General features: G+C 43.8%; 1 protein-coding gene across 3 annotated transcripts in view; it reads left to right on the top strand.

Annotated features, from left to right (window-relative positions):
- Positions 1–8,929, top strand: part of LOC149450333 (cytochrome P450 2C3-like) — a 31,682-nt gene extending 22,753 nt beyond the window's left edge. For all 3 annotated transcript variants that reach the window (XM_089691975.1, XM_089691973.1, XM_089691976.1), the window contains 2 exons: positions 2,136–2,277; positions 8,470–8,929. In XM_089691975.1, the coding sequence (XP_089548101.1) occupies positions 2,136–2,277; positions 8,470–8,666 (339 nt within the window). In that variant the 3' untranslated portion in view covers positions 8,667–8,929. The remainder of the gene's footprint in view (positions 1–2,135; positions 2,278–8,469) is intronic.
- Positions 8,930–11,877: the final 2,948 nt, after the last annotated feature.

The following is an 11,877-nucleotide window of genomic DNA, read 5'->3' on the forward strand; positions in this document are numbered from 1 at the left end:
TGACACATTTACCAGTCTCTTCCTTTTCTGAATGAACACAGTAAGTGATCGGTACCAATCACTCATGGTGTTCATTCATAACTGAAGAATAGTAAACATTTTTTTTTAATTTTTGAGCGGGAGCCCTGTCAAGTTGGCTGTATGGGGCCCTGCGGTTTCTAACAACAGCCCTGTGTAGGAGTGCCCAGATGGATACATCACCAAGCCAGTGGAGTGGAGAAACACATATTCCCAGAAGCTGGAGGATGACACATAATCCTGGACCCAACAGTAGGTTGCTCAGCCTAGGAGCCTCATGACAGTGAGAAAGGTGTGTGGATGGTAGCCGCTGGGATCACTGAGATGGCGGGTCTGCTGGAAGTCACATGTCCCAGATCCGGTTGTTATGTCATTCACCTGGCGAGAGACCGACCGAAGGGCTGGTGAGGGCAAACTGGAAGCCTAGGGGAGCACTCCAACCACATCAAACCAGAGGAGAGAAGCCGGTCATCATGATTATTATTATACGGGATTTATATGGAGCCAACAGTTTGCTCAGCGCTTTACAATATAACGGGAGACAATACAGCAACAATACAGTTTAATACAAGAGGGATAGGAGGGCCCTGATCCTGGGAGCTTACAATCTAAGAGGGAGGGGCTGGTGGTACAAAAGGTAATAACTGTGGGGCGGTGGTGTATTTAGGTTTTTTTGCTGTCCTAGGCAACACAAAAATTGGCTCCCCGCCACGGAGAGATCCTGACACTGACAAACACCCTCCTCCCCGACGAAAAGAGCCTGACATTGACCAACAACACCCCACCCGAGAGAGACTTCCACTACCACCGCCCCCCATACACTGGCAACCCCCACCCCACGCCGGGGAAAGAGAAGACACTCCCCTTCACAGCTCCAGACATCCCCAGGAACAAGAGTCAGGCTCTGTATACACCATCAAGCAGTCCCTCTCAGATTCCACCTGGTCCCCATGCTGCGTGTGTCCTTTCTTCCATCCCTTCTCGGGGGGGGGGGGGCAGTGCTGCCCCCCTGAAAAATGCCACTGCCCCCCTGAAAGAATGCCACCCTAGGCAAATGCCTTGTTTGCCTTGTGGTAAATATGCCCCTGCTGTGGGGGATGGACTGGTAGGAGAAATAGAAGACTCCATTATTAGCTGAGGGCAGGATAGGCTTCCTTGAAGAGAGGTTTTCAGAGATCACCTAAAAGTGGGCAGAGTAGGCGATAGTCTGATAGATTGGGGTAGAGATTTCCAGAGGATGGGGGAGGCTCTGGAGAAGTCCTGGAGACCAGCATGAGAGGAGGTTATCATGATAACATGTTTCAGGGACTTGCCCCTTCCTCAGATCATCAGGGTTGGGAGCGCTCCTCTAGTTGTTTTTCTTTCCTCCTCCTGCCTGGGTACCTGTATACGTTCTATTTACTCCTTACGTCTTTCACCTTTTACTGTCAGATAAACAAGTTAAAATTTGAGTATTCAGCTTGTCAGACTTTCACCTGATTTAAACACAGTAAATACTTTACTCCTGCGCTGGGGATGGACTCAGCAGAGACTAGAATACAATGTGAATGTTCTGGAATATGCACTGCTTGCTGCCCTCAATGGCCCAGGTAGTCCAAAGTCATTAAATGCAAATGAAAAAACAAAAAGAGGGCGCACCGGCCTAGTGCATTGTCGTTTATAAGTATTTATTGAAAGAATAAAAAAGTAGGTATCATACTCACAATGGACATATAAAACAGGCATATCACAGTGAACAAAGGTGTTCAATCCATATAGCATCTGAGTCCACAACGATGTAACTCAGGATGACCAACTCTCTGACGCATTTCGAGGACTCAGCCTCTTCCTGTGGTGGCTCTGAGGAAGAGGCTGAATCCTCGAAACGCGTCAGCCAGTTGGTGGACTCAGATGCTATATGGATTGAACACCTTTGTTCATTGTGGTGTGCCTGTTTTATATGTCCATTGTGAGTAGGATACCTACTTTTATATTCTTTCAATAAATATTTTTAGGCGATGATGCACTAGGCCGGTGCGCTCTCTTTATGTTTTTTCATTTGCATTTCACATGATTTAATCGGCACTGAGCCTGTAGAATGAGTTTGTATAAAATAGACTGTCTCTCTCCTTTACCAGGGCACCATCATCATCCCATTCCTGTCATCGGTGCTCTATGACCCCTCTCAATGGGAGACACCAGAACGGTTCAATCCCGGACACTTCCTGGATGAGGAAGGCCAGTTCCGCAATCGGGTGGCCTTCATGGCATTCTCAGCCGGTGAGAAACCTACATTATGGTGTCAGTTCCAGGCCGGGGTGAAGTAAACCATTTCTTCGCTGTAATACATAGAAATATTCTATCACACAAGTCACTGCAGATATGACGTCTCGGAGAGTCCCCGTGATCATTCATTAAAGACACCCTCCACCCCCACCATACCAGAAAAACCTCACCGCAATCACCATACAAATGTGTGAAAAAAACGTGAATATTCTAAGGCATATAAACCTTGTGTAACTAACCCCTCGCCCTCCAGAGGATCCCCCCCCCCTTCCTGATCAGGACATTTTTTGCGATACGGCGCTGCGTTACCTTAACTGACAACTGCGCGGTCATGCAACGCTGCACCCAAATGAAAGGTATGTCCTTTCCCCCCCACAAATAGAGCTTTCTTTCAGTGGTATTTGATCACCTCTGAGGTTTTAATTTTGTGCGCTATAAACAAAAAAAGACCGACAATTTTGAAAAAACAACAAAACAATATTTTTGACTTTCTGCTATGTAACATCCAGTAAAAAAAATTTAAAAAAAATAAATTTCTTCATAAATTTAGGCCAATATGTATTCTGCTCCATGTCTTTGCTAACAAAAAAATCCCAATACGTGTAAATTAATTGGTTTACGTGAAAGATACAGCGTCTACAAATGGCGGTATAGATACTGGGATTTCTATTTTTTTTATACTACTAATGGCGGCAATCAGTGACTTATAGCGAGACTGTGGCGGGCATTGTGACACTGGGTGGGAACTAACTGCCACTGACATCCCCAGTGACACCAATACAGTGATCAGTGCTAATAAAAAGTACTGACACTTTACTAATGGCACTGGGCAGGAAGGGGTTATCATCTAGGGCAATCAAAGGGTTAACTGTGTGCTGTGTGTTTTACTAGGGCAACATGCTGTGCATAGAAATACAAAGCAGCATGTCCTTGCTGGCAGGAGAGAGACCTGTGTTGTTTACACTCAGGTCTCTCCCCTGTCAGCTTTCCCCAACGATCGCCAGGAATCTCCATCCTAGACCCGGTTAATGACATCCCTATGGCGGTGCAGGTAGGGCGGCGCGCGCACCCCCTACCCAGAAATAAAAATCACGTATATATACACGTGAGTTTGCGCAGCCCTGCTGCCCTTTAGAAGTAGCTCTGCTATAGGGCAGCGGGAAAGCGGCTAACGTTAGTACTGTTGCTCACACTATTTGTGTTCCCACAATAAAAGCATAAAAAATATATCAATAAATAAGCCGCGCAGTACAAATACTCCATGTATATTATATATTTCATATATTTTGGGTTGTTTTGCAGTAATGCACGGTACATGATGATTTATCACTAGGAGTATTTGTACTGCGCGGCTCTTATTTACTTATATATTCTTTCTCCACCACCATATACTTCCAATTTATTCTGCCTCCACAGCACTCTCTTGCCTATTCTTCCTCTGTCATAGTCCCCGTAGAATACCCATTATTGATGCCTAGGCTGACGTCACCCCCTCAGCCATGCAGAAATGTTCATCCCTAGTGACTGGTATTTTGTGGTGGCAGCCAACAGAACGAGCAATAATGGAGGACAGTGAAGGTAAGTAGAAGATTGTTGGGAGATCTTTGCCAAGGAGCAACGCTCCCCTTAACCCCTTCCAGTCCGGACACTTTCCCCCCATTCCAGTCCGGGCACTTTCACCCCCTTCCAGTCCGGACACTTTCACCCCCTTCCAGTCCGGACACTTTCACCCCCTTCCAGTCCGGACACTTTCACCCCCTTCCTGTCCGGACACTTTCACCCCCTTCCTGTCCAGGCCAACTTTCAGCTTTCAGCGCTATCACACTTTGAATGACAATTGCGCGGTCATGCAACACTGTACCCATATGAATTTTTTAGCATTTTTTTGAGACAGATAAAACTTTATTTTGGTGATATTTATTCACCGCTGGGATTTTTATTTTTTTGCTATATAAATGAAAAAGTCCAAACATTTTTCTTCTTTCATTTTGCAAATAAATAATCTTTCTTCATAAATTTTGGCCAAAATGTATTCAGTTATCTTTTTAGTTAAAAAAATAACACAAATTAGTTTATAACCAAAAATTCTAATTTTTAAAAAAATGATTTTAAATTTTATTTTAATTTTTTATATTATTATTTGTGTGTTTTTTTTTCTTTTTTTGCACTGATTGCTTTTATACCCATAAAGGCTGTAAATGAAATCATTTTTTCTTCTCTCTGACTGCATTCTTGCAGCCTTTGAGAAATACTGTGTGAGCTGTGATTGGGCACAGCTTGTCACATGGTACAAGGCTGTTGTGAATGGCCCTGTACCATGTGACCTCTGTGATCATTCACAGATTTCATGAGTAGTAAGAAGTGATGTCAGCAAGTGACATCTTGTTTACTACTGTTCATGTGATCACTGATTGGGCAATCAGTGATCACATGATCGGGACCTCGTACAGAGATCCCGTACAGCGATCTGTGTTCCAGAGAGCGTGCACAGGCAGTGAATGCGGGGGACGTTTATAAACGGCCTCCCACTTCGGCATTGCTCCCATCCAGCTGTCTATGTACATGGGCCGGACGGGAAGTGGTTAAACACCTCGGTTAAAATGGAAAAATAAGCCCTAAAATCCATAGGTAGAGAACCCAACCCGGATCTTTTGCTTCTCATCCTGAGAATGACATAATGTACTAAGCCACTTGCATAAAAAAATCTCCTTTTTTCCCTCTAATCATTTTTTTTAATACATATGTCCAGAGAAAACACTACTTTTGTTTTTTTGGGGGGAAAAGGTGGCAGTCCTGAAAGTCCATCTATATTGTTGCAGTAAACACACCACCATGAAGGGAGAGGATACCCACATGGAAGAAAAATACACTTGAAATATATTTGAAAAATATTCTTCCGTAATATATTGACATGTATGTGAAATACTACAATTTTGGCCATATTCAATATATTTCAATAAATATATATATATACTGCATGTTGAAATACGTTTTTATATATTACAAAATATATGAAAAATATTTTTAAAAATATATTTTTTTAAAGACATACAGTATATTTGAAATGTATTTTTAATTAAGGTGATTGTAGCCGTATTCGTGAACTTGCAACAGAAACAATTGAGTCTGACGTGATACTTTTTTTATTTGCACTAACATACAATTTTGAGGACAGGCTTTCGGGGTATGTCCTCTTCTTCAAGGTCCAGGCAGTACTACTTCACAAAGTTTTAGCAGAATGTTAGAAGAGATGTTGAAAGTAGGAGAGAAACAAACAAACAAAACCAGAAAGAAACACACACAGATGTACACAGCAATGGTTATAAGACTAGGATTAGACTAGAAATAAGACACAGCAAAAGCAAAGACTGGGGGGGGGGGGGGGGACAACACTCAGAGGGGGTCGTAAAACTGTTGGATAATGAGTGAGGAATCCCAGGTCCAAATTAAGGCCATTATCTCTTGTGTCAAATAGAATTCATTCTTAGTTCAAAAGTTTTTCTTTCCTGAATAGTTTGAAATTTCCAATAAGCACTAAAATATTGAGGTCTTCCATAGTGTGGTCCGGTTGTGCAAAATGGTGTCCAAAAGTCATCTTCTTTATGTTCCTTGATGGTATGTCTGTGCAAATTCATCCTTGTTTGCAACTTCTGTCCTGTTAACAGGAAAAAATACAGACATAGTGTCATAGACTAAGTGGTTAGCACTTCCGCCTGGCAGTACTAGGGTCGTTGGTTCGAATCCCAACCTCGGCACCACCTGCCTGGAGTTTGCATGTTCTCCCTGTGCCTGTGTGAGTTTCCTCAGGGTACTCCGGTTTCCTCCCACACTCCGAAAACTTGCTGGTAGGTTAATTAGCTCCTGTCTAAGTTGTCCCTAGTATGTGTATGTATGAATGTGAGTTAGGGACTGTAACGTAATGGACATGAAAGATTTGAGTGGATAAAGATTTGATCATTGGAAATATGGAATCATAGCCATAACAGGTTGAGTATATTAGATTACGTCAGGTCCTTTCATTGCAAATGTGTGTTCAGGAACAGACACTCATTCCATTAAGGATGTATGGAGGGAAATGAATAGAAGGTACAAACAAATGGTCTGGGATCAGATGTGTATGTATACACAATTACTCAATAGGCCTCAATCATCATTTAGCATCAATTAGTGTTAATTAGCCTAAAGCCCCGCCTCCTGGAGGTGACATCTTTGTGTTAATGAGATCACCTGCTGGAAAAACCTGTTTTGGAATTTGTTATAGGAGACAGGACGGCTAGGTTTGTGTATTCATCAAAGGGGTATGTTTAATCTCTTATAAAAGATGAAATATTAGTTGGAAAGAGATGGAAATGCTTCCGTTGCGCAGGGCCTTCTGTGTGCTACATTTGCATATAAGAATCATATTTATGGCTTGGAGAGAAAGCCAGGAAAATGCATGGAATGATTAGATGACGCGGGGGTGCGACAGTCTGATGGTGTTTGGTACTGTTGCGATCGGGCTGATGCGCTGGTGTCAGAAATCCAATCCCCGACTTGGTGTTCAGGCCAGTCTTGGCCCAACTGAACTTGGGCAGGTCCATACACAGTACCTCTTGTGGGCAGGTCAGGACCACCTCCCCCAGGGTCAATTGGCCGAAGACTAATGTCCCGCCCATCTCCTAATCCCAATAAATTGGGTACACTGACATTTGTGATCCATACGGAGCTGGTTCGATTGACCAATGGATTGCTAAGTTTCTGGCTTGCTCCAGCCGCAGGGTAAAGTGTTATTCTGTCTTTTTATTCCCTTTTATTTTATAGTAATTAGTCATTTGTGTGTCTTCCTATATCTTTTGTATTTTCTGTAACTTTTTATCTTTTGTACATATTTTATGCACTGCCCACTTTGGGAAATTAAATCTTAAAATTAATTAGTGAACTTCTGTGTATTTAAGCACGTGCTCATATCTTTGGGGAGACTAGATCAGAGAGATTAGATCGGAGAGATTAGATTGGGTTATATTGTATTGTATTTTAGTGCTCTTAAAACGCTCGGTTAAGCTCATTGCCAATCTGTATGCAACTGCACTGTGAGTGGGCAGATTGCACGCAGATTGCAAAGGTAACAGATCTGCCAGACGGAGATCTGTGTGTGTGTGGTGTCTCAACAGACCGTTCTGCGGATAAACTGTTGGGTGGTGGCAGGCTACCTTGTGGTGCGTCTGGTGTGGGGGTGTGTGGACAGTGGAAGGGTTATCAACACGGGGGTTCAAGCTAGGATAGCTGGAGGGACCTTAGAAGGGTGTGTGATTACTAAGCTGGTCCTCAACTCTAATCAGGGCACCAGGTTGTATGTAAGATCGTATCTGCCAGTGTGTGGTCGACCAGCTGGATTGGAGTGGAGTCTCCATCTGGTGGTGGCCAGAGGTAGTGCGGGCTGTGAAAAGGTATCACGGCTGATCTTATATACGGTTTTAGATTCTTAAGTGTAAATCCCCTTTATTCCCCCTCTTTACCACCCTGTTGCGGCTGCATGTGCGCATCTCGGTTAGCTAGTCGCTGTGGGCGTTGCGTGTGGTGGACACGTGACAGGGTGATCGTTGACAAATCCTTGACAGGGACCTTAGATTGTACGCTCCTTGAGGGTTAGGGACTGATGTGAATGTACAATATATATGTAAAGTGCTGTGTAAATTGATGGCGCTATATAAGTACCTGAAATAAATAAATAAATGGTCCCTAGTGGCCTCCATAGAATCCATTCCCCCAACCTGTGATCCATAGTGGCCTCCACAGAATGCAATACCCCAGCCTGTGGTGCATAGCGACCTCCAAAGAATCCAATCCACCAATTAATAATCCATAGTGGCCACCATTATGGTTCCTGCTAGCTGTTCAATTTCCAAAACTGTGAATGTATTTGGGTATGATTAGGTGGAGCGCACCACAGGGAACCAGAAGGATCCGCTCAACGGGAGATTTTATCCTGAACTGGTGGGTCCATAAACGATCCAGGGATTCACTCCTCAGTTCTTGTCCTCCATTCATCTCCAGCATTATGCACATTACTGCTAAGAAATATCACTGAAGTTGTAAATGCGATCGATTTGATATTTTATTACACAATGGAGTAAAAAAAAAAAACCTATGTTCCTGTATGGATTATTTCTTTAACTCATGTGCAAATTTTCTTCACCTTTTCTACAGGAAAGCGTGTTTGTCCCGGAGAGAGTTTGGCCCGAATGGAGCTCTTCTTTCTCCTCTCTGCTCTGCTCCAGAAATTCACCATCAAGCTGCCCCCGGGAGCTGAACGTCGGGACTCCAAATGGCTGCATGCTAACAAATATGACATTTTGTCCAATACTCAGCTGTGCGCCGTCCCCCGAGCATTGTCCACCAAGTAACCTGAGATATTGCTATGAAATGATTTGTCCACCAAGTAACCTGAGATATTGCTATGAAATGATTTGCCCACCAAGTAACCTGAGATATTACTATGAAATGATTTGCCCACCAAGTAACCTGAGATATTGCCATGAAATGATTTGTCCACCAAGTAACCTGAGATATTGCTATGAAAAGATTATCTCAGGGCTTCTTTGTGGTGGACCTCCATACACAAGTATAATTTGCAACAAAATTAAAACTTTGGCATGCTTTACTACAATCTGTGTAAAAGGTTTTTTTCATTTTAAAATAATATTAATACCTTCAGTAAGGTCCTGCGCTGGCCACTAATGTAAGGGTACACTTCTCCCACTGACCCCTAATGTAAGGGTACACTTCTCCCACTGACCCCTAATGTAAGGGTACACTTCTCCCACTGACCCCTAATGTAAGGGTACACTTCTCCCACTGACCCCTAATGTAAGGGTACACTTCTCCCACTGACCCCTAATGTAAGGGTACACTTCTCCCACTGATCACTAATGTAAGGGTACACTTCTCCCACTGATCACTAATGTAAGGGTACACTTCTCCCACTGACCCCTAATGTAAGGGTACACTTCTCCCACTGACCCCTAATGTAAGGGTACACTTCTCCCACTGACCACTAATGTAAGGGTACACTTCTCCCACTGACCCCTAATGTAAGGGTACACTTCTCCCACTGATCACTAATGTAAGGGTACACTTCTCCCACTGACCCCTAATGTAAGGGTACACTTCTCCCACTGATCACTAATGTAAGGGTACACTTCTCCCACTGATCACTAATGTAAGGGTACACTTCTCCCACTGACCACTAATGTAAGGGTACACTTCTCCCACTGACCACTAATGTAAGAGTACACTTCTCCCACTGATCACTAATGTAAGGGTACACTTCTCCCACTGACCACTAATGTAAGGGGACACTTCTCCCACTGATCACTAATGTAAGGGTACACTTCTCCCACTGACCACTAATGTAAGGGTACACTTCTCCCACTGACCCCTAATGTAAGGGTACACTTCTCCCACTGATCACTAATGTAAGGGTACACTTCTCCCACTGATCACTAATGTAAGGGTACACTTCTCCCACTGACCCCTAATGTAAGGGTACACTTCTCCCACTGACCCCTAATGTAAGGGTACACTTCTCCCACTGACCACTAATGTAAGGGTACACTTCTCCCACTGACCCCTAATGTAAGGGTACACTTCTCCCACTGATCACTAATGTAAGGGTACACTTCTCCCACTGACCCCTAATGTAAGGGTACACTTCTCCCACTGATCACTAATGTAAGGGTACACTTCTCCCACTGATCACTAATGTAAGGGTACACTTCTCCCACTGACCCCTAATGTAAGAGTACACTTCTCCCACTGATCACTAATGTAAGGGTACACTTCTCCCACTGATCACTAATGTAAGGGTACACTTCTCCCACTGACCACTAATGTAAGGGTACACTTCTCCCACTGATCACTAATGTAAGGGTACACTTCTCCCACTGACCCCTAATGTAAGGGTACACTTCTCCCACTGACCCCTAATGTAAGGGTACACTTCTCCCACTGACCACTAATGTAAGGGGACACTTCTCCCACTGATCACTAATGTAAGGGTACACTTCTCCCACTGATCACTAATGTAAGGGTACACTTCTCCCACTGACCCCTAATGTAAGGGTACACTTCTCCCACTGACCACTAATGTAAGGGGACACTTCTCCCACTGACCCCTAATGTAAGGGTACACTTCTCCCACTGACCACTAATGTAAGGGTACACTTCTCCCACTGACCCCTAATGTAAGGGTATACTTCTCCCACTGATCACTAATGTAAGGGTACACTTCTCCCACTGATCACTAATGTAAGGGTACACTTCTCCCACTGACCACTAATGTAAGGGTACACTTCTCCCACTGATCACTAATGTAAGGGTACACTTCTCCCACTGATCACTAATGTAAGGGTACACTTCTCCCACTGACCACTAATGTAAGGGGACACTTCTCCCACTGATCACTAATGTAAGGGTACACTTCTCCCACTGATCCCTAATGTAAGGGTACACTTCTCCCACTGACCACTAATGTAAGGGTACACTTCTCCCACTGACCCCTAATGTAAGGGTACACTTCTCCCACTGACCCCTAATGTAAGGGTACACTTCTCCCACTGATCACTAATGTAAGGGTACACTTCTCCCACTGACCACTAATGTAAGGGTACACTTCTCCCACTGATCACTAATGTAAGGGTACACTTCTCCCACTGACCACTAATGTAAGGGTACACTTCTCCCACTGACCACTAATGTAAGGGTACACTTCTCCCACTGACCCCTAATGTAAGGGTACACTTCTCCCACTGACCCCTAATGTAAGGGTACACTTCTCCCACTGACCCCTAATGTAAGGGTACACTTCTCCCACTGACCACTAATGTAAGGGGACACTTCTCCCACTGACCACTAATGTAAGGGTACACTTCTCCCACTGATCACTAATGTAAGGGTACACTTCTCCCACTGGCCACTAATGTAAGGGTACACTTCTCCCACTGACCCCTAATGTAAGGGTACACTTCTCCCACTGACCCCTAATGTAAGGGTACACTTCTCCCACTGACCACCAATGTAAGGGTACACTTCTCCCACTGACCACCAATGTAAGGGTACACTTTTTCCTATCATGTGCAGGTTGTTGATCGTGATCACGTGTACATATGGAATGCTTCCTGTAAGATATTTAGTTTTCTTTGTATATGTATTTGTTATTAAATAAATGCTTTGCTTTATCAGATGGTTATTATAGTATTAATTGGTCAGAGGAAGGGGAGAGGGGCAGACAGACCCTGACGAGTTATGGGATGTCATTGAAAAGTCCCCTGTAATAGGCACTACGGTGATCAGAATATTATGGAAGAATTCATCCAATTGAGTCTTTAAGAAATTTGGAATGTTCCCATTACCAGTCCTTAGAGCCAGAAATAAGTAGAAAAGAAATGTAATTATGTGGCTCTTTGTGTTTTCCATGTTTTTGTGGACTTTGAGGCACGTCTCATAAGAACATGCAGAGCTCCCAGAGGTGTTCCTTGGATTCTCGAAGGGCCAAACATGCTTGCTTCTACTGAATGGTAACCCATCACAAACTTCTTTCCCCGAGTAGGTGAAACC

The sequence above is a fragment of the Staurois parvus genome, unplaced genomic scaffold (genome assembly GCF_062004578.1).
Source record: "Staurois parvus isolate SC_StPar_1 unplaced genomic scaffold, SC_StPar_1.0 ptg000575l, whole genome shotgun sequence".
NCBI classification, from domain to species: domain Eukaryota; kingdom Metazoa; phylum Chordata; class Amphibia; order Anura; family Ranidae; genus Staurois; species Staurois parvus.